At 40.7% G+C, this 23,218-nt stretch overlaps 2 protein-coding genes across 6 annotated transcripts in view; one reads left to right on the top strand and one right to left on the bottom strand.

Moving 5' to 3' along the window:
* The window catches only part of CEP76 (centrosomal protein 76), a 30,192-nt gene extending 24,111 nt beyond the window's left edge, over positions 1-6,081 (bottom strand). The window contains exons 1-4 of one of the 4 annotated variants that reach the window (XM_061594911.1): positions 5,650-6,081; positions 4,498-4,568; positions 1,679-1,834; positions 1,077-1,158 (exon numbers count right to left, since the gene is read on the bottom strand). In XM_061594911.1, coding sequence (XP_061450895.1) covers positions 1,077-1,158; positions 1,679-1,834 — 238 coding nt within the window. In that variant the 5' untranslated portion in view covers positions 4,498-4,568; positions 5,650-6,081. Of the gene's footprint in view, positions 1-1,076; positions 1,159-1,678; positions 1,835-4,497; positions 4,569-5,453; positions 5,542-5,649 lie in introns of those variants that run through there. The other 3 variants (XM_061594881.1, XM_061594902.1, XM_061594891.1) reach the window with 3 other exon arrangements.
* PSMG2 (proteasome assembly chaperone 2) lies at positions 5,803-22,504 on the top strand. Of its 2 annotated transcripts, XM_061594969.1 has the most exons (8): positions 5,804-6,105; positions 8,337-8,432; positions 8,690-8,861; positions 11,806-11,864; positions 12,642-12,760; positions 17,547-17,717; positions 20,392-20,512; positions 21,222-22,504. In XM_061594969.1, exons 2-8 carry the CDS (start codon positions 8,427-8,429, stop codon positions 21,315-21,317), a joined length of 744 nt encoding a protein of 247 aa, XP_061450953.1. In that variant the 5' UTR covers positions 5,804-6,105; positions 8,337-8,426; the 3' UTR covers positions 21,318-22,504. The 2 variants fall into 2 exon arrangements, with proteins under 2 accessions (XP_061450945.1, XP_061450953.1); XM_061594961.1 differs by lacking the exon at positions 8,337-8,432 and having other exon boundaries at positions 5,803-6,105.
* Positions 22,505-23,218: the final 714 nt, after the last annotated feature.

The raw sequence follows: 23,218 nt of genomic DNA, 5'->3' as shown, positions 1-23,218 counted from the left end.
GGTCATACCCAGAGTGCACCCATGAAAATCAGTGAACAAGTTAGTCAAGACCAACTTAAATCACTAATTTCAATAGAATTATATTGTGATAGACAAAACAATTGGGAAACAACAGGTTGGAATCAAACCTAAAATCATATGCATGTTATCAAGCATCTGCTAAGAATAATTTAATATAGCAAATTAGATAATAATAAACAATAAACATGGAATTAATAAATGATAAAATAATTAAACAATGTATGCAGTATATAAAAACTATACTTGACATCAAACTGTAACCTAAACAAATAGAAACTGTACTGGACAACAAACTAGAATGAAATGTGTTTCAGCGTTCAGATATTCTTCACAGTGGTCCTCATGACACCTGTGCATCTACATCCACAGCTTGGCATGAGTATCAGAGGCTGAAAAACAATTTACAAATAACCAAGACAGATTTTTTTAAAAATGTGTATAGCACTCATGACCAACAACAATAATTATGCATCCACAGAGTGCCTCATTTGTGTTTTGTAATTCTGAATGGCACTCAAGATATGGTTGAGTTCCCCTACCAATAAAGACATCCCAAGACATGGTCACTTGTCTGAGAATAACATTCTCCAAGATTCCTTCCTGACTCATAATCACATCATTCTCAGAATCTACCTAATTAAACTTGCTATATTAAATTATTCTTATCAGATACTTGATAATGTGTATATGATTTTAGGTTTAATCCCAACCTTTTGTTTCTTAATTAGGTTTGATGTAACCCAAGGTTTGTAATCAATGTCTCTGTGTGCAAGTGGAACCGGCTTCTCCTTGCACAATTCAACTTCACTCTCCTCTGTTTCCCCCTTCATCTCCCTCACTCCCAAAATCTGCAATGAAGGGCTGGGGGACCCTTTGAAGCAGATTGGGTGTGTGTGTATGCAAGAGCTGCTAGGAGCAGGAGACAAAGGTGAAGCTCCACTGCATGAGTGTAAGTCCACCTGCACAATGTTTGATTCTACTCCAAGAATTTTACAGTACTTGCTTTTAAAAATACCTTTAAAAAATTCAAATGCTAAGGGCAATGTATAACATACTTTTTCTCAGTACTGCTGACTGTCGATCAACAAAATGAGTAGAGGGCTTAGGAGTTGAAGTCATTTCTTTGTCATTCATATCCTAGGAGTACATCAAGATATAATTAAGGACACCTTCAAGTCAACATCACTTACAATCTTTCCCATTTTTCCCCGTTCTGCTCTGCCAAAATATCCATTCACATGATACAGGCCCAAAGACATTAGAAGACACACCACAAGGAGATGTACGGTAAGGAGCCCTAGGTAATGGTCACCTATATCAAACATATGGTTTAAAAATACAAGTTTGTAAAAATCACATTTTCCTGGCTAGAACAATGCAGGTATTCGTTAAAAACAATGAAGCAACCCCTAGGGTTTCTGTAGCTCATAGGTTCTCCATGAACCCATTACTCCAAAACCATTTAACGAAAAGTAAATGAAACGTATTCATTTCGGTAAAGAAATGAAATCATACAACATCCTTTTTAATAGATTTGCATCACAATGAAGCCAATCAAAACTGATTTTGTACAAAAACAGCTGTATTTATACCATTCATGTGATACAATGAATATCTGGTATCAAGCTAGAAGAGTTTTTCCTTAAACTATACCCACTGTTACAAAGCTGAGTTCTTTCATAACATCATCAATGATTCCTCGCCGTATTAGGGCTTTCATCAGATCTTCCTGGGATAGCTGCTGATATTGAGGTGCCAATTCTTCACGTATGGTCTCAGCAAGCACTTCTCGAATCCTGCTGTGCACATCCATCTATACAGAAATGTTTTTGTTAACATGCTAGATGCAAATTCTGAATTATATTCCATAAAACCATCAAATAGTTAAAAAGGTGATTCCAATTAAGGGAAACATTTTTTATGCTCCCACAATGCCCAGATGAATGGTCTCTCAGTAGAAGCATACATTGTGTCTGGATCAGGGTTTGATTAACCTCTATTTATGACACTTATGCCAGAAACCTACTCACTGACATGGTTCACACATCACATTCAACCCAGTTAAAAACAATGAGAATGCACAGAACGCTTAATGTGAATGCACAGCTGCTGCAAAGTTCACACTGAATTTTTCTTCTGTACTTGCTCGACTAGGAAACAAATCAGAGTCTGGCTTGTTGTGATATCTGAAACCAAGCTTGTGGTTTGTTTCTCTTCAAACTTCCTGCTCCTAGTTTGTTTGGGGGAAACAAACCACAAGTCTGGGTTCAGATGACATGATAAACTAGATCAGGTGTGGGAACATTTGGGCCTCCAGATGTTGCTGAACTACAACTCTCATCAGTCCAGCAAGCATGGCCTGGCCAGGAATGATGGAAGTTGTAATTCAGCTACATCTGGAGGGCAAAGGTTCCCCACACCTGAACCAAATCACGGCTTGGTTTCTGGCAGGTCAGCAGCAAGCAGAGGCGGAGCAGAGCACCCACAAGCTCAGCAGTGTATGCAAGCATGCTACTTGTTCACATTAAACCATCATTTGTTTTTAGCTATGGTTTAACCTTTAATGTGATGTACCACCCAAGAGACCTGAGAATAAGCTTTACTGAAATCAGTGGGCCTTGCTTCAAGTAAACAAGCATATATTGCACTGCCAATACAGTATATGCCCTCAGTTACAAATAGATACATACGTTTAAAGCAACAATGTTGAACTTACAGCATCAATAAAAGTGTTCTGTTGCTGCATTCAAAGAGTAATATTTGTGCCCTGTACCTCCAGTCCTAATCTGTTAAATTAAATTACCCGATCTCCTAGAATTTACTTCCAAATTTAGCACATACCATAGTGTTGGCACTCAATGGCTTGGTCTGTATGGAACATTTAAGCAGTTACAAATAAGCTATGGTTTAATGTGAATAAGCTGCATGCAAGTGCATGAAGCTAATGCAATTATTGCTTTGCTGCTCCCTTGCTCTTGCTGTGCTGCCAGAAAACAAACCAGACAGAGCATAACTTGCTGGGATATCTGAATTTGGGCTCATGGTTTGTTTCTCTCCAAACAAACCACAGTTGGAAGCCAAGGTTTGTTCTTGGCTTACCACCTGTGCTTTGTTTGGAAGAAACAAACTAGCCCAGGTTCAGACATCACAACAAACCAGTCTCTGGTTTGTTTCTCAATAGTGCAATAAATGTTAAATAGCACTAGTCCAACACCACCACACAGGCCGAATTCAAACAAAGATTCATGGTTTACTATGAACAAGCAACAAGAAAAAGCATGAGCACACTACTCATTCATGGGAAATCAGTTAGCCAGAAAGCCTGGTGTTATATGCAAATGCAGCCATAACCTATTTAGAAACTTCTACTCTTACAAAAACATTTATAATCTATGACCATTTCAGAATTTCCTATTTCTCAGGGAGGGCACAAATGGCTAACACACAAGGACTTTCTTTAACTGCTCTCAATTCTTCCCAGTTTTATTAGCTGCCTCTTTTTCCAAAAGGCATAGATGATCATTTTTAGCACCTTTATATTGTTCTTTCTTCATCTAGGATTATATGTAATGAATGTAAAAAGGGTACAATCTTATGTACTTATTCCTGGAAATAAGTACAATTGAATTGAATGTGTCTTTCTTCTGACACTTCTGCTCTTGGAATTTCGATCTAGGTTTTACTTTTATAATCCTGTATATCCAGAAAATGTGTACCTGAAGTGCTTGCTTTGTCCCCTACCTGTTTGATTCCCTTCCCTTCCTCTTTGCTGTCTTTTTGTTTTATTTTTATTATATTCTACAGTACACCTTTTTGGTAGGAACTTGTTTTTATTGTTTTATTGATGGCCCATGTGTATTGATGGCGCTATATAAATAAATAAATAGTAATAATAAGTAAAGATCAGGATGTCAGGCATACATTCCTGGGTCTATTTGAATTAATACACACACATGTTTAATAAAAATAAATGACATAGAAATGAATTTTTGTAGTTGGGATTAGGCTATTAGCAATGATTTTGCAATTTTGACTTCACTTTGTTATGAAACTTGTGATTATAGCAATGGAACACATTCCTGCCTGGCTTCTATTCTACTAGTTTTCTTTTCAAATGAGAAAAAAAAGAAAAGAATCACTTTCAACAAATATTTGGTAACAAAATCCTGTTTATTTGCTTCCTATATTACGCTAAAAAGAGATGCCAGATCTGATTAAAAATGCAATCTGCTTCTTTTTTTATCTCTACAAAAATGTTAATAAAAGTTGTACTCTGGAGTAGTGCATGAACCTGGAAAGTTATTCTTTTAGACCAGTTATATTTTTACATGACATTTATTCCCCAAGTGTACATTAAAAACACCAAGGTCTTTATATTTTGTGTGGCAACTAATGTTGATTCTAACAAATGAATATATTAATCACTTGGTAAATGTTATTGCCAAGGCCAATCATTGACAGTCTAGAAAGGTATACCTGGACTACCTGTGAATCACTGTTAAGTCCTGACCCATCTGCTGGGAATTACTGTTCTATGCTTGAATATCCTGGAAGAAGGAAGATGATTTCAGATCAGGGCATCTGCCAACCCCTAGGTTCAAAGGCCAGTTTATAACTAATCAAAAACTGCAGAGACTGACAGTTTATTGCATAATGCCCAAAATGCATTATGTTATATAAACACATCTTTAGTTTGTTCATGTCTTCTTGGTCATCAGAAAGCAACCTAGGAAACTTTTTTCTCATTCATCTCATTATCACCAGGCTTAAAAAAATCAAGCTAATTCTTCAGCATGCTTCACTCAACTAGTGAAGGTCCATTCCCTCCCCACATGAGGCTAGGAGAGTAATGACAAGGGAAAGGGCCTTTTCAGTTGTGGCTCCCCATCTGTAGACTACGCTCCCCAGTGAGGTCTGCTTGGCACCTTCCTTGATGTCTTTTCAGTGTCAGGTAAAGACTTACTTTTCCCAGGCATTTGATAGATTGAGATGATGTTGTCTGCTATTAGCATACTGCCAAACCTTCCTGTGGATGTATGGGGGTATTTTACTGTTTTGTTTTTATAGCATTATATATTTGTTTTTGTTTTTATTAATGTTTTAAGTTGTTTTGAGACCTTCAGATAACAAGCAACTAATATATCTAATTAACAATAATAACAACAAACATAAGATTATCACAACTGCTTCTAAGATTACAGAACTAGCAGCCCTCTCTCTAAAACGTATATATCTCGATCTTCAGACTGCAATATAAACAATTACCTAGAAGGGGGAAAAAAACCCTGTTAAAATCAATGGACACACACACACAGTTATTCTGCTAAAAGTCTCAGATAACATAGAGAAAACCATTTAGTAGGATATAGGTAAAGCAATTAAAAGTTTCCTTCTTCAGTTCCGCAGTGCTCTGAGACGCGGAAAGCCCTCACCTTGGTCAGTTGCTGGTGAATGATCTGTTTCAACTCCGAGGCTTTCTCTGGAGGCAGAGCCATGACTAGCAACTAATACAGTTTCTTAGGGGACACAAGAACCAGATCGACGTTAACTTTAGGAAATTTCCCGAAAACGAGCAAGTAATGTTGACATCAAGGGCACAATACCCGCCCGTGCCTCCCGCTCACTCACCCGCCTGTGTTCTTTCCCAGCCTTCGCAGAGCTCCCATTGGTTCAATCTTCAGCCAACCAGAAGCTGACGCTCCACTTACAACCGAGAACCAATCTTCCAAGCCCAATAGCCTTTCAAAATGGCGCTACTAGAAGGCTGTCTTTGGTAATTGCCCGATTGAAAACATCGACTCCGGTATCCTGTCCTGTAAATAGTTCAACCAACTCGCTTTTCTCGAGGTCACTGTCCTGGTTCATTGGCTGGCCTTTGTGTGAAAAGGGAGATGGTGACAGGCACTACTTAAAACACTTGGTCATGCCCGTGAGGAAAAAAGGACCTCTCCAGCGTAGGAAATTGCCCCCCCCTCGGTTCTACGTTACACTACGGTATTTCTTCCTTCCGCTCTCAGTGGCAGGATGTTCGTTTCCTACGATGGCTCCGCGTGCCCTGATTTCAAGGGCTTTATGCTCCTTATGGTAACAAACATTCCTTCTCTGGGCGCGCGCTGTTGCTGGATAGAACTACGGTTGCTGCCAGGGCAACCAGCAAGCGGCCCAGAGTACGCGGCGCGCGTGAACTCTGATCCGCTTAGTGCTTGCTCGTCAGTCAGCCGCGAAGGGGGGTCATTGGGACGTTTTTCCACAATCTAAGCGGAGGAAGAGAGAGGGGAGTTGTTTTTAAAGACCTGGTGCACCCGCAAGACAATAATCGCCGGGCAGATCCTATGGTAGTGGTTACACCACAACAAAAAAAGGGAAGAGGAGGGCATAGAAGGGACAGAGGACATTTACCGGAGGAAAAATGGAGAGAACTGAGGAGCAACAAACATTTTTTAGTCTCGCATGTGAATGGCAATCCTTACAACTACAAAGCTCACTGTACCAAATGAAATTCTTTTTTTATTAACTTATAAATCATCTAAGCAGAAGAGACTTCTGAGGTGTACAGAAATTCAAATATATGTCTTGTCCCTGTCTGTCCATTTTTTTGCATGTCATTTCCTGTGACCTCACTTTTTACTATTCCCATCTCCAAAACACACCTGTACTCATGATTAACACTTCATGCATCTGACGATGTGGACTGTATCTTATGCCATAATAATTTTGTTAATCTTTAAGATGCCATAAGATGCTTTGTTTTTAAATCAGTAGGTTGTCTGCAAATGCACAATCTAATAATTATATAGAAAAGCAAAATAAAAAGGGAGGCACAAGGAAAGCAAGCAAATTCTTTACCTTTACTACTGAGCAGACATTAAGTATTCAGAACAAACTTTGAGGCACTCCATCATCCTCCAATGTGTACTGGTACAAGATTCCAACCTTGTAGCACACACATTCATTTCATGATTTAAATAGTTCTACTTAAGTTGATTATGAGAATAAAGGAATGCATTCTGGATAGGTGAGAAATGCATTTCCTTCAAGGTAACTGGGAGGTTTCATTTTTCCTGCTGTTGCCTATGGACATTGATTAATCAATGCCCTGTGCATATTTACTTGGAGATGAGCCTTGCTTAGTAAGGCTCACTAGAATGTGAGCGTGCGTAGAATATCCATGACCATTAGCCATGCTAAGCTGTCCATAGCCTTCATCTTCAAAAATGGTATGGTACTGAATGCTAGTTGCTGGACTGTAAGCAGTAGGAGAGGGCCATTGTCTTAGTTTAAATTCTGCTTGCAAATCTCCCTGATGTTTTTGAGGATTTTTTAGTTTAGAAGGTAAGTAAGAGGGGACATGATAAAGGTGTATAAAATTATGCATGGTGTGGAGAAACTGGATAGGGAAACGTTTTTTCCCCCCCTCTCATAACACTAGAACTTATGAGACATCTTACCAAGCTTAGGGTTAGGAAAACCCAGGACAGGCAGAAGGAATACTTCTTCACACAGCACAAAGTTAAAACTATGGAATTTGCTCCCACAAGAGGCAGTGATGGCCAGCAACTTGGATGGCTTTAAAAAGATTAGACAGATTCATCATGGATAAGGCTATGATGCCTATGTTCTACCTCCACTATTGAAGGCAGTATAGTTGCTGGGAATCGCAAGTGGGGACAGGCCTGCTTGTGGGCTTCCCATCGGCTTCTGGTTTGCTAATATGAAAATAGGAAGCTGAATTAGATTATTTGCTAGCTGTTAATTGTGTTTTACTGAATATGGAAACGCTCTAGTGTTTTTTATATTGGCCATTTATTTTAAGATATTTTAACCTATGCTGTAAACTGCTTAAAGTTTTGATTAAATGATAAAGAAATTGTCCAAATAAATAAATAAAATATGTCTATTATGCCAAATTAACATGTAGTTGGAATTCTTCACTAATCTCAGCTTTCTCCTAGAGTATATAACTTATGTATGGAGGAAGCTATGATTAGTGACGAATTCCAACTATTTGTATACGTGGCATAATAGGCATGTTTATATGCTACCTTATACATACATAATAGAAGGTGAAATAGGCATAAAGGCAGTATGATATAGATGTGATTTTCCTTTACTGAAATGTTCTGCAGTAGGATCTTTTTTTTGTGGGGGGGGGTATACCAGTCTTTTGAGCTTGATCTGACAAAACAGCATGGTAACTATTGAAGAATGTCATTCATCCATGCTAAGATGGTTTTGGGAACCTTTCACTTCAAATGAATTAATGCACACTGATCTGAAGAAGCTGATTACTTCTTATTCCTTTAATATTTCTCAAGTGAACAATACCACAAGATTTCTTTGCAAAATCAATTACAAAAGACACTGGTCTGAATATGTGAATGCTGTGAGGAATTAATTCACAATAAATGCAGGTAATTATAGACACAACCAATAATTGTCAGTATTGGCACTCTTATAGTTAAAGGTTTTAATCTCTTAACAAAAAGCAAAACTAAAATCAGTAAGGATGCAATCCAATACATGTCTACTCAAAATTAAGCTCCATTGGGTTCAATTGGACTTACTCCCAGGTAAGTGTGTATTGGATTGCACCCTAAGCTCTTTGAGGCTTATGTAGCTCGTATGTGTCCATTATCTCACTTGATTTGCATTTTGTTTTTCATTTCAGCCAGCTGTATCAGTGGGGAATGTTGGCCAGCTGGCTGTAGATTTGGTCATTTCCACACTTGGCATGTCCAAAGTCGGTTACTTTTATACTGATTGTCTTGTGCCAATGGTTGGAAATAATCCATATGCAACAACAGAAGAGAATGCAACAGAACTGTGTATAAATGCTGAAGGTAAGTGCTGAAAACACAGTTTTGCCCAAACACCCTTGAGTGTTGATTGGCTGAATATACTCTCTAGAGACACCACACTCATGACACTCTTTAGGGGCAGTTCAGGCGTTCAGCCATGGGCAGCAACAGGCTTTGAGCTTTATTAGTTTACAGTTGCTGTTTTCCAGCAGCAAGTTATGTGAGATGAGCAGTGCGTTTTTTCAGTCACAATACTCTTTCAGATTACCACCAGGAAGCACCTGCAACTGTGGCTGCACATATGTGGCTGCATCCTGAGAATGTTCAAACTATTCCATGCAAATAAGTGTTCAAACATCTTATTTGGCTCTTAGTGTATGGATATTATAGCCCTCTCATGCAGGGAGCTGATTGTAATATTTATTTATTTATTTAAAATATTTCTATCCCGCCCTTCTACCCTGTAATAGGGCACTCAGGGCGGCTTACAAAAATAAAATCAAACATGTACATAATAAAATTGTAAACAATAAAATCACAAAAACATTGAAATACATAAAATACAATTAAAATACATAAAATACAATATGTATAAACACATATATACATACATATATAGGGAGTGGTACTAAAGGGGACTACAAGGGTAACATTTAATGTAGAAGGCATAAAACCATAAAATCAGTGTCAGGCTCTACCTTCAGTTCCTCCAAAAGGCTTTCCGGAACAAGATCGTTTTCAGAAGTCTCCAGAAAGCCATCAGGGAGGGAGCAGAGCGGACTTCTTGGGGTAGGGTGTTCCAAAGCTTGGGGGCCACAGCTGAAAAAGGCACGCAGAGGAGACGAGAGGCAGCTAATCTTAAATCCCGGACAGGTACATATGGGCGTAAGCGGTCCCTCAGGTACATTGGTCCAAGTCCATTTAGGGCTTTAAAGGTCAGAACCAGCACTTTGAATTGGGCCCGGAAGCAAATTGGGAGCCAGTGGAGTTGATAAAGCACAGAGGTTATATGTTCCCTGTGCCATGCTCCAGTTAACTTTCTGGCTGTTGCATTTTGAACCAACTGTAATTTCTGAACTGTTTTCAAAGGCAGCCCCACATAGAGTGTGTTACAGTAATCAAGCCTCGATGTCACCAATGCATGTGTCACTGTGGCCAAGTCAACTGCCTCCAGGAACGGACGCAGCTGGTAGACCAGTTTGAGTTGGCCAAAAGCACTCCTGGCTACCACAGCCACCTGATATTCAAGCAGCAGGGCAAGAGGACTCCCAAACTGCAGACCTGCTCCTTCAAGGGGAGTGCAACCCCATCCAGAACAGGTTGCAACCCTGTCCCTGGTGCAGTTTTCCCCTTGACCAGCAGTACTTCCATCTTGTCTGGATTAAGTTTCAGTTTGTTAGCCCACATCCAGCCCTTCACAGCCTCCAGGCACCGGTTTAGGATGAGCACTCCCTCCCTGCAATCAGGTGGTAGGGAGAGATAGAGCTGAGTGTCATCAGCATATTGATGACATAATAGCTCTTGAAGTTGAGTTGTGCTATGTAATAAACAAAGAGCATTGTTAAATTATAAGCTGGGGTTGCCAATGTGATACCTTCCAGATGTCATGGACTACAACTCCCACCATCCCTGACCATTGGCCATGCTAGTGGGGGCTGATGGCAGTTGTAGTCTGCAACACCTGGAGGGCACATTGGCTGCTCCTGTTGTAACCCACTTCTATAATCTTGGCTGACAAGTGGGATATGAATTAATAACTATGAAATGATCCCTCCAGTTGTTCTTATGTTTATGTGTAAACAGCATTGCCTAAATGTTTTATGAATCTTGAGGAAAATAGGAGGAGCTCATGTGCTCAATGCATAGTTTCCTGATTGAATCAAGATGATAGCAGTATGGGTGTTTAAGGAGTGAAATGTAGTTGTTTGGGATTCCAAACTGCATTTTCAGTCTCTCCCAAATGTACTGATTAATCAGGAAACAATTACTTGCGTGATGGGACAGATGTGCCCCCCCACCAACAACAACACAACATCTTCTGGGAGAATTGGTACAAAACCCCTGATGCTACTCCAAAGACTCAGAATCATACATGAGAATGGGAAGCGTTCAAAAATCTGGAGAGCTATGTGGAAGCTCATAAAATTTGGACATATTAAAGTCTTCTGTCTTTAGATATTGTAGCATGTTCTGAGGCAGTGCCTTACATCTCAAATAAATATCTGTTCTTTGTGTTTCTATTCACTGCGTTGTTAAAGGCTGTCTTGAGCTTCTTTGGGTAGAAGGATGGGATATAGATTTAATAAATAAATAAAAATAAGAATGAAACAAAGACAATTGCAGAACACATGTTGATCAATTTTGTCAATAATTAGCTTAAAATTTCTGGAATCCTCTATAGTCATTCATTGGCGATCAGTTGTGGCCAAGTAAGATTGTCTTCCAAGATAAGGTCTTTAACAGTGGGTCCGTAAGTGACTGTGGAGGCCAATTCTGGATCCACACAGTCTCTCACAGTGAGAACATAAGTTTCCAGATGGATTTACTTGTAAGATGCCTGTGCGTGATTTGTTTTATGTGGGGAGATTGGCGCACGACGATCAACACACAATCTTGACAGAAAAAGGCTTTAATCCAATGGCATGGGATACCACAACAATTGGAAGTCTTTTATCTGCTGCAGCCTTCATCCGCCTTCACAGCAGTTGTAACGTACACATTGTTATCCTCCCACTGTTCTGCCGTTGAGGACTTTCTTGGATCGTTCTTTGTCTGGTTCCTCTCCCTTGACCTTACCACCATGGGTGACCCTGCTGGGAGTACATGACTCCCGATGGCATCGCTCACAAGGTTCATTGGAACACGCAAGCCCACTTACTACTACAAGGTGACGATCCAGCTAGGGGCCTCTATAGTATGATAAATTAAAATTAGAAACTAAGTGTAAGGTACCTTTGATCTTGATATTATATTCTTCTTGCTCTAGTGTATGCAGTACCTTCTAAACAACTGGCCGTTCTACAGATCAGATCACCATTCATAAAGGCATGTATGTCAGTTTGGAGGTATTCACATTATTACACTTCAAAAGTGAAAGCGAATAGTAAAAACATCTTCCAAGTCCTAATGGTGGGGTAATCAAGATTGTCCTTTGAAGTATATAATTGATTAAATCCAGAGTAGCACATGTGAAACTTGGCTAATGCAATGCAGATCTCTCAGCTCCTCCTCCCTACTGAGACTTCCTGCACACATCTCCCCAAGCCGCTCCGGGTGGTTGACAGACCCTGTGGAGTGGTGTGGGATGGGGCATGGAACTATGTGGAAAAGGGAAGAAGTTAATGGGTCTTTTCCACTCATGCAAGGCACCTGTGGATCCAAACCCATGTCTAGAAAGGGTCCCAATTTAAATGTATTTAAATAATAGAGGATATGTTTTAAAAATGATTCTAGCAAGAATCTCATAGACATTTAAGATGCTAGTTAACAAATAATAACACAGTGATTGCTCTATTTTGTAGGATAAACATTGCATTCTGTAGTGTAATTTCTTACTGAGCATGGCATAATAGGTGGTTGACTGGCATTGTTTGACTAGATGGCTTGTCAAAAAGTTCTTTGAACTGTTATTTATTAATAGGTTCTAAAAGATCACTTTGCCAGTCAAAATAGTCTTACTTTTTAAAGGATATAAGAAACAAATTGCTAAGAAAGATATGCCCTTACACAACTAACAATTCCAAAACATTGAAAGTGCTGAAGACTTAACAAGATCGTTTCATGCAATGCTCTAATCTCTTATTTTCCCTCTTTGATGTAAAGAATAAATATAGGCCCTTTTGTCAAACACTACTATCCTGGGTGAAAAGCTGCGGATTTGCCAAAGTCGTTCTTCTATCCAGCAGTCATGCTTACCAGCGTAATGATCAACAGCTTTGTGGGTACGTCTGTGTCAACTGTTAAGTATTTTTTTAGGGTGGAATCCATTGTTGCATGGGTGGACTTCAGTTTATGCCACCAGATATAACCTTTCTCCCAGCAGCCACCTGTGTACTCCCAAAATCTACTCTGGAGGGTTAGGGGACCCCCTGGAGCTGAGTTTTGGGCAGTACAGGGGAGAGAAGGTGAAGTCTCATGAGCAGGCCCATTCTGTTGGCACACAGATAGCTTTGGGTACAGCCTGATGTTTTGCTCAAATTTTGTATTTAGGCCTCCTCTCACCTTAGCTTCACAGGGTATGCATTCAGTATCTGGTGCCCAGAAGGAAGCTATAAGTGCAGTGTGTCAGAAATGCATGTACAGTTTTTCTAGTGGTAGCTGCATGGTTTCATTAAACAATTAATCCCTTGTGATAGGTCAGTGTCAGGCCTGACTCTTTTTCAGAGACAATTTTTATTATTTATTATTTATTTTATTTATTTGTTTCATTTTTAAACCGCCCATAGCTAATAGCTCTCTGGGCGGTGTACAAAAAGATTAAAATACAAAATATCATAATAAAATCAACCAAACATAATAAACACAAACAAGGAACAACAAAAATATAAAAGTTAAACACATTAAAATGCCTGGGAGCATAGCCAGGTCTTAACCTGGCGCCGAAAAGATAGAAGCGTAGGCGCCAGGCGTATTTCTTCAGGGAGGCTATTCCACAATTCGGGGGCCACTACAGAAAAGGCCCTAGATCGAGTAACTGTCCTCCGGGCTTCCTGATGAGTTGGTACCCGGAGGAGGGCCTTAGTTGCTGAGCGAAGTGACCGGGTAGGTTCATAGTGGGAGAGGCGTTCCACAAGATATTGCGGTCCCACGCCGTGTAAGGCTTTATAGGCCATAACCAGCACCTTGAATCTGGCTCGGAAACAGATAGGTAGCCAGTGCAAATGGGCCAGAACAGGTGTTATATGTGCTGACCGGCTGGTCCTCGTCAGCAGTCTGGCTGCTGCATTTTGCACTAGCTGAAGTTTCCGAACTGTCTTCAAGGGCAGCCCTACGTAGAGCGCATTACAGTAATCCAGCCTAGAAGTTACCAGAGCATGAACAACTGAGGCGAGGTCATCTCTGTCCAGATAGGGGCGTAGCTGGGCTACCAACCGAAGATGGTAGAACGCATTCCTTGCCACCGAGGCCACTTGCACCTCAAGAGACAGGGAAGGATCGAAAAGCACCCCCAGACTACGAACCTGTTCCTTCAAGGGGAGTGTAACCCCATCTAGAACAGGGTAAACATCCACCATCTGTACAGGGAAGGCACTCACCAACAGTGTCTCAGTCTTGTCTGGATTGAGTCTCAGTTTATTAGCTCTCATCCAGTCCATTATCGCGGTCAGGCAATGGTTCAGCACATCCACAGACTCACCTGTAGAGGATGAAAAGGAGAAATAGAGCTGCGTGTCATCAGCGTACTGGTGGCAACGCACTCCAAAACTCCTGATGACGGCACCCAGAGGCTGCATGTAGATGTTAAAAAGCATGGGGGACAAAACTGACCCCTGAGGGACTCCACAATGGAGAGTCCAAGGTGTCAAGCAATGTTCCCCAAGTACTACCTTCTGGCGACGATCCGCCAAGTAGGAGCGGAACCACTGCCAAGCAGTGCCTCCAACTCCCAACTCCGCGAGTCTCCCCAGAAGGATACCATGGTCGATGGTATCAAACGCCGCTGAGAGATCAAGGAGAATCAACAGAGTCACACTCCCTCTGTCCCTCTCCCGACAAAGGTCATCGTACAGGGCGACCAAGGCTGTTTCAGTGCCAAAACCGGACCTAAAACCGGATTGAAATGGATCCAGATAATCGGTTTCATCCAAAAGCGCCTGGAGCTGACCGGCAACCACCCGCTCCAGAACCTTGCCCAAAAAGGGGACATTCGCCACCGGTCTATAGTTGTTCAAGTTATCTGGGTCTAAGGAAGGTTTCTTTAAGAGAGGTCTTACTACTGCCTCCTTGAGACTACTAGGGACTACTCCCTCACTCAAGGAGGCATTTATCACTTCCTTGGCCCAGCCGGTGGTAGTAGTCCTGCTAGCCTTCACTAGCCAAGATGGACAAGAATCTAGTGCAGACGTGGTCGCCCGCACCATTCCAAGCACCTTGTCCACTTCCTCAAGCTGCACCAACTGAAACTCATCCAATAACGAAGGACAAGACCGTGTTCTGGACACTTCAGTGGATTCGTCTGTCATAACATCAGAGTCTAGGTCCCTACGGATGCATGCAATTTTATTTTGGAAGTGCCCTGCAATGTCGTTACAGCGAGCTTCAGATGTTTCAATGGTATCTTGAGGACCTGAATGTAAAAGTCCTCTTACAACCCTAAAAAGCTCTGCTGGGCGGCAAAGAGATGTCCTAATAGAAGCAGCGAAGTAAGACTTCTTCGCCGCCCTTACCGCTTTTATATACGACTTAGTGGAGGCACTTACGAAAGCATAATTGCATCCGTCTGGAGTTCGTTTAGGTTTCTAAACTGCTTAACATGTTAAAAAAATCTAAGTGGTGTATAGTATAAATAAATAAAAATATAGGGCAGTATTCAACTAAAGAGTTGTTCTAGCACAAGGGAGGAGTGGGGAAACTGTTCCATTGTGCAAGTTGAAATCCTTAGGGCTACACAGAATACAACCCATTGGGCATAAATGCCTGTCTAAGTCATGCTCACAAGTAAAACCAGTTGAAGTTAATGGACTTCTATTATTTTCGCTGGGTCTGCTCTGAGTATGACTAACATTGCATAGCACCCATAACATAAAAAACATGATAGAAAATAAATACCTCATAAAAACATAGAAGGTAAAAGGCAACAGCAGAGGTACGGAAGCAATGTGAGAACCTCTTTATTTGGGCTAACATTTATCGGTGGTGGATGAATATCAAAAGTATATTTTAGTGTTATATTTTTATACATCCTTTTATACTTTGAATATTATGAATCATTAGCTACATGAAGCCTTTGATAATAGGGCAGGCTATAAATACTGTTTTCACAGACCACAAAGATTCTTGCCTCCTTACCACATTCTGGTTATCCATGCCCTGAACTTTCTTTTTCTTAACTTAAGATCAAAGACTGGAATTAACTGGAATATTTTTATCTACCACAAAATTCTGTTATAGCTCGCTAGAACAGCCTTTTTCCTTTTATATATGTATATTGTGTTATGACATGTGCTCTTGGGAACCTGAGTGTATGAACTTGCCATCCACATTTCCCATGAAACACACCTCCTTGAGAGGAGGGGGATCTTTTGCTTGGGATAAAAGAAGCGCTTTGCCCTGAAATGTGCCTAAATGGTGTGTGTACACCGAAGAAATGCAGGTCAAAACCAGACTAAAGCAAAGCTTTCTTTTATTGAGAGAAAGAGAAGAATAGCATTACAAAATCATTGGGTGCATGGCAGCATTAATCATTAATATCCTAACCCATTCATAACTTTAAACTAAAGAGATCAAAGGACCCTTTTACTATAAAGAGTGACAGGTAGGAGAGATTACCTATCCTAGGCCCACGAGTGGGCAGTTGAATACAGCTGGAGTGATGTGTAGGAGCTCTGACCTGAAGTCGAGAAGGAATCTGTTTGACTCAAGACTTGGGCCAAGGCTCAGACTCTCTTCCTGCAGTCCTGCGTTGAGAGCGTTGTTACATGTGTCGGAGCTCAGATCGCCATTCGCCCCCCCTTCCTAGATTCAAGCCTCTTTTTAAAAAGACTTTTTCTCTCTCGCCCTCCCTGCATAGGAGGGGTCTGGGTATGAGGTGATTTTGTGTGTGTGTATCTTGCTGACCCTTAGAAACTCAGGCTACTTTTTGGACAATGCAATGATTCTGTTGTGCATGAGGGAAATCTGCCAAGGAGAAGATAACATTCATTTCAGTTTCTCTTAGTTATTTTTGTTGCTTCCAAAATGGCCTTGTTGTCCTTTGTACAATATCTCAGGAACGCATAGCCAGCCGTACAAAATGGGGGGGGGGAGTGTAGGGTGGGAGTTCCGGGCCTTGCACGTCATAGCAATTGCTAACTATATAACTAGAAAAGGTCCTCAAATGCAAAGATGTATCACTGAACACTAAAGTCAGGGTCATTCAGACCATGGTATTCCTGATCTCTATGTATGGATATGAAAGTTGGACAGTGAAAAAAGCGGGGAAGAGAAAAATCAACTCATTTGAAATGTGGTGTTGGAAGAGAGCTTTGCGCATACCATGGACTGTGAAAAAGATAAATAATTGGGTGTTAGAACAAAAATTAAATCAGAACTATCACTAGAAGCTAAAATGATGAAACTGATGTCATACTTTGGACACATAATGAGAAGACATGATTCATTAGAAAAGACAATAATGCTGGGAAAAACAGAAGGGAGTAGAAAAAGAGGAAGGCCAAATGAGATGGATTGATTCCATAAAGGAAGCCACAGACCTGAACGTACAAGATCTGAACAGGGTGGTTCACGACAGATGGTACTGGAGGTAGCTGATTCGTAGGGTCGCCATAAGTCGTAATCGACTTGAAGGCACATAACAATAATTGCTAGCTAGTTAATATATGTAGAATCGTCTTTCATGGCAAACAGATGAAGTGGACATGGTTGAGTTAAGAAACTTAATTTTTCTGGTTTTTCTGGCTGCTTTCTAGGTGTAATTCATCATGCCTTACAAAACAAATAAACCTGCTTATTCAAAGTCCTAACTAGTTTTTGTCAGCTTAAGCATATTTTTTTATGCTTTATTGACAGTACCTCACTGCGATACTTGCTTTCACCTGCTGTTGAGAAAACAGTTGGAGATCAAATGCAGAGACTGAACAGAAGAGAACTAGAGCAAATAGTAACTTTCCCTGGAGTAAATGATGATAAAACGTTCCAAGTTCCAGGAGGTGGTATCACAAGATTATTGTTCACTGAAAGGTTGGTGAGGCAGTAAAAGATTAATATTGAAAATTACCATTACAATGTATTAGAAGTTCTATGTTTAATATGTGATGGTGTACTTTGATGTGCATCCAGAGAACCACACAATTAAGTCTGTATGCCAAAGGGGGCATCAGACTTGTGTTTCTCCAATAGTAGGAACCCATTTTGTATGGCAAAACTTTCGAAACTGAAGAAAATTTCAAAAGTAAATTGTGAAATGGCAGGGGGTGGGGGTTGTAGCTAAGGTTTGCTTTATGGCCTGGTATTCATGGTTTGTCTGGGGGAGAAAACCCATGACCCCAGGTTTGGACATAAAGCTAAGCCAAATCATGCCTTAGTTCACAGTAGTGTGGTAACAACAGGAACAGAGAGGGAGCAAAGTGACTATGATCTTCTCACCCTTACATTTGCTGGTTCATACTGAACTATGGCTTGACTTAGTGTTATGTGCAAACTGGACTGGTGTGTTGAAAACACTCTAGGACATGGGTGGTGAACCTTTGGCTGTCCAGATGTTGCTGAACTACAACTCCCATCATCCTGCGCTTGACTGGTAGCATTGGTTCTGAACAGCTGATTCTAAAAGAGATTGCCTTTTCCATGTGTCTGTAGTGTACCTTAATGGTGGTTGGTTTCTTAAATTATCATGGAGCTCCACATTAGGATTTCATTACTTTTTTTCTGCAAGTGTATCGATTGATATGTACTCCAGAATATTGGGTTGGTTTAACATGAGGTGTTAATTTTAGCATTGGTGCTACTTTGGAGGCTACTCATTTGTGTTCTTTTCCAGTACAAACTGCCTTTTGCTGGTATTCTTCTAGCTTCTCAGACTAAATTGTGTGTGTTTTTAACTGAACTAAAAATAGGTGATTCTGCGTATTAAATGTGAGCCAGGAACGAGGCCCAGCACCAGCAGGCAGCCAGGCCAGGCACTGGCCGAGGGCTCCGGTGCTGGAAGTGTTGAGCTCCCACAAGCATTGGTTCACAGGGTGCAACTGGATGGTGGTGCAAAATGGGAGCTACACTGTCCCAGGCATCACCACTCATGTGCAGCTGGCATGTGTTTAAAAAGGTGGTTGTGACTATCCCACCAGCTGGCTCTACCTGTGATACTTCCACCAGGCCCACCACCTGTCAGGATCTCAGTTTTTATTTGTTCTCTCACACACTCTAGTACAGATCTCACAAGATCCCACTGCTAGGCAGCACCACCAGCCACTCCCTGTCAACGATACTGCTAGAGACTTCGCCGTAGTCTCTCCCTATGGCTTATTGTTACTTTGTGTCTGGGTGCCCTTGCCATCCACAACCCCCTTGTATCTTTGTCTATAAAGTATACAATCCTGGGTTGCTCTGGATACTTGACGATGTTACAATATCTCCCTTCACTGCTGCCACCATTTATTTGATACTGTTTCCCTCCAGCCTTGGTAATTGCCCTGCCCTCTCTTCTGGTCTGTGTATTCCCAGTCAAGGATCAGGCTTTTGGTAAACAAATAAAAGTATTTATTTGATAACACCAGGAAATAAGATTACTTTAGGAATGTTCAACAAGCGTATGGTTTCATTTAGTGTCACTCTTGTTTCCAGTTTTATATATTCTGCCTAAATACCAGCCAAATATAATCCAACCAACTCCAATCCACACTCCACAACCACTCCCCCCGAGTCAACTGTCATCCTCTCATTTATACCTTCAGCCATTCAAACACTCAGCCAATCATCATCCAACATTCTCCAGCATTCTAGCCCATGTACTGCCCCCTCTCACTCAGTCACTTACTATATATCGCTTAATAAACCCGCACTTACCATATTTACAGTTATCAAACTATAAGGACATCACAGTGGTCGCACCACCTTTTGTGTCATCGCATACCTGCCATCACCCAAGATGGCAGCAATGTGTCAGTGTGCATGCCTGCCATCACTCAAGATAGTGATGGGGACATGTTGACACCCCTCCATCTTGGATGATGGCAGTCATGCATGCTGACATGGTGATGCAAGAGGTAGTGTGACCGGGTATATTAAAGAACCCGTGGGGGGGGGTATGGCAGTCTAGCACTGGACTTTCTAGTAACAAAATACTTCTATAAATTAAAGCCTTTCCCAATGTCTTTTTTGTTCTGCTTCTATCTTCAGGCCCACCTTAATCTATAAATCTCCACAGAGGCTCTTGGAACCTATTGTTTCTGTCTCTAATTATACCTTGTGTAGTTCTGTAATTTTCTACTCCATTCCTCTTGGCCCTTTTGTAGGCTTAACATTTCAGACTGAGACTACAATTCTCAACATTCCAGGAAATATTTTGGTCGTTCTCTGAGTGTCATCCTGCTCTAGTGAAGAGTATGGATATCCAGGTTGATAAAGCTTGGTAATTTATGTTACCTCAGCTTGCCTTAAGAAAGAAAAAAATGCTGGATTAATTTAACTGGGTTTTTCCATGTTTGTGGGTGGGTGGGTGTTCTATGGCTTATAGCAGGGACGAGAACCTGTGGTCTTCCAGATGTTATAAGACTGCAACTCTTGTCGGCCCCAGCAGTATGGGCAATGGTCAGAGACGATGGGAGTTGTAGTCCAACATCTGGAGGGCCACAAGAATGCAACCCACATAGAAGCAGTTTTCTGCCTAGTTATTTAATTGGTTTTACTTTTATTCCAGTTGTTCAAAAGGTATTCCAATTATAGTTTTGCTGAAGTTCTGTTCAGAGGGGGACAATATCCCTGATGCCCTTGCTCTTTCTGACTATCTTAATGAATGGCTCCAACTAACTGCAAACCAGGTAAGAATATGCCAGCACACACTAAACATGGGTTTTTTTTAGTTTTTGAATTTTAGCACTCACCAAGGTGGCTCTAAAACAAAACTACAATATTATTTCAATATGTGAATATTGTAGAGCTGTAGATATTTGCCCTTGTCTGCAGAGGCAATGGGCTGGATCCAAAGGTGCTGTGCAATGAAAAGCAGGGCTCCTTCCATATACAGAAGTGCCTCTCATCCATTGGAAGTTCCTGCTGGAAGGAAGGAGAAGCTATTTCCCCTTCAGCCTCCTATGACATTCTGGAGGGTCCCCCAACCCTCTGGCTCACCTATTTAGGGGACTACTAGAGGACTGACAAAAAATTGCTACAGAGCCTCTGTCTTTTACATAAGATTCTGTGGCTTATTCTGGGGTGCATGTTTCATTTGTGCAAGGCATTTGCCAGGCTTGTGGGCCTCACTATGATGCCTTGCATAAATTTGCTAGTGTATCTGGGACACATTGTACATACAGATCAGAGGGAAGTTTCATCCACTGTTTGTTGATCTTCATTTGGACGCTGCAGATTACTCAGAACAGCTTGAAACTGTTGGCACAGACTGAGAGCTGCACATTAGCTCACAGCCAAGTAATTTAATGCTAGTGTGCACGTAAATGCATGTATTGAATCACTGTGCTTTTGTTACTCAAGAATAATACTTTGTTGTGACTTGTTTTCTGAAATCAGGAAAGCAGCTGTTCTCTAGCTAAATCTTCCAGATGGAAAATACCGAGTTCCTGGAAATTACTCTTCGGGAGTGGACTTCCACCTACATTGTTTTAAATTCCCCTGTTGCTTTATTTATAGACCACTTGTACACAATTTAGATTTTCTGCTTTGGATTCTGATGTGAGTAGTAACAACTGTGCATAACCTTGTATGAAACTGAATGGCTGCAACTTTCTGCCAGATACTTTAATATGCTGTGGATAACTAAAGAAATTTGTGCCATAAAACTATACAAAAGAACTACTTTCCCCACAATTAATCAGTAATTTGTTAGCTTTTCGGTTTAACTTAACTATTGAAACATTCCAGGCCTTCTTTCATTTTTATTCAGATACTTAAATTTTCTGGTCTACTCAATGCAATTAGGAAAAATCCAGATAATAGTTACACACACACTTAGTTTGAAAAAGTATACCACTTCCTGATCCTTGGAATGTTAACATGTGATATGCAACACCTGTAGAAAAGATGGGTTTATTGGAAATGATGGCAGGGAAAACCATCAAAATGTGTGGTAATCTTGTAAATATAGTACTACTACTGCAGACTAAAAAGATCATAGGCCATCGTACTTAACTTATACTCAAAACTCAGTCTTGTTGCTTGGAGGTTAGAACAGTGATGAATCTTTTGAATAAAAAATCTGTGTATACATATACACATACACCCTAGAGATGCAATGCTGAATAGCCTAAAAACCAGAAAAATGCTTAAGAGGCCTACACTGAGTAACATTTGTCTTTAATGTCCAATACTTTTGTGTCCAAAGCTAACTCCTCTTTTAACAGCTCAAGGTATTAACTTCCTTGAATATTCAGCTCCCTTTCTGCGTTACGTAGATGTTGATAAACAAGATGGTACTTTTCAAGCTTAGACCAAAGTAGTCATTCCTCTACTTCCAATTTTCAGAAGCAAGTGCTGTTGCTTATGTAGCAATACAGCATCATCCATGCTCAAAGTAGCAGTGGGCTTCAGTAACATCAGGTGTACTGTAACACATTTTTTAGGAAAATGAAGATTGAGCATGATGTTGCAGGCCCCATTTCTTTATATATGAAAGTTATTTCTCTTGGTGATGCATCAGAGTAGACCATTAAATTTTACCCCCTCAGGCTTTGGATCATAGAGGGGGTGAATACTGATGTCAATTTTTTTGCATGTTTTCATTCCAGAAAACTCAAACATGAAAAAAATTAAATCAGCTTTCAAAAATCTGTTTTGGAAACAGACAAACAACTTTCCATTATTTGTGCCTATAAGTGTTTTATTACTGGTAGCTTAACTGCGTGTACCTCCGCCACAAATGCTGGTAATGTAGAAGAAATCTAGAATGGTCTGTGGATCAATCAAAAATAGATAGGGGTCAAATCTGTCATCTTGGGGGAAACTGCTACCACTTCTTAAAAACCCCAACGAGCTGAGCCGTAGACTCCGAGCAGTACAAGAAGCACATCTACAGGGAGATGTTCATTACTATTTCCTCCCTAGTTTCTTAATACGGTATGACGTATCAGGATATTTATGTTCAGAATCGCATCCTTTTTGGCAGCCTTCCTAGCTTTTCTGTTTACATTGGATAATATCCAGTTAGTTGCACTGAGAGCAGATCCACTGTAATCAGTGGGCTTAACTTTATAATGAGGCCCTGGGACTTAAAGCATATTTTTGCTGTAGACTACACTGTGTTGAGCTACTATACTCTTGCTGATAAGTATTTTTATTTTACATTTATATCCTGCCTTTCTTTCATCAAGGAATACATGCGGTTCCCAGCTGGTCTCCCACCCAGGCACTGGCCAGACAAGCCTGCTTAGCTTCAGTAAAGTGGCGGCCACATTGGCCTTCAGACCATATCCTAAGCCATAGATTATAGTTAAATATACGATCATGGGATCAGGTTCTACTGGAAACAAATTAAGAAACTAGTTCCTTACTATTAATAAACTTCTATCCCA

Source organism: Rhineura floridana, chromosome 1, assembly GCF_030035675.1.
Source record: "Rhineura floridana isolate rRhiFlo1 chromosome 1, rRhiFlo1.hap2, whole genome shotgun sequence".
NCBI lineage: Eukaryota > Metazoa > Chordata > Lepidosauria > Squamata > Rhineuridae > Rhineura > Rhineura floridana.
Note: the sequence above shows the minus strand (reverse complement) of the source record. Positions and strands in the feature narration are given on the sequence as shown.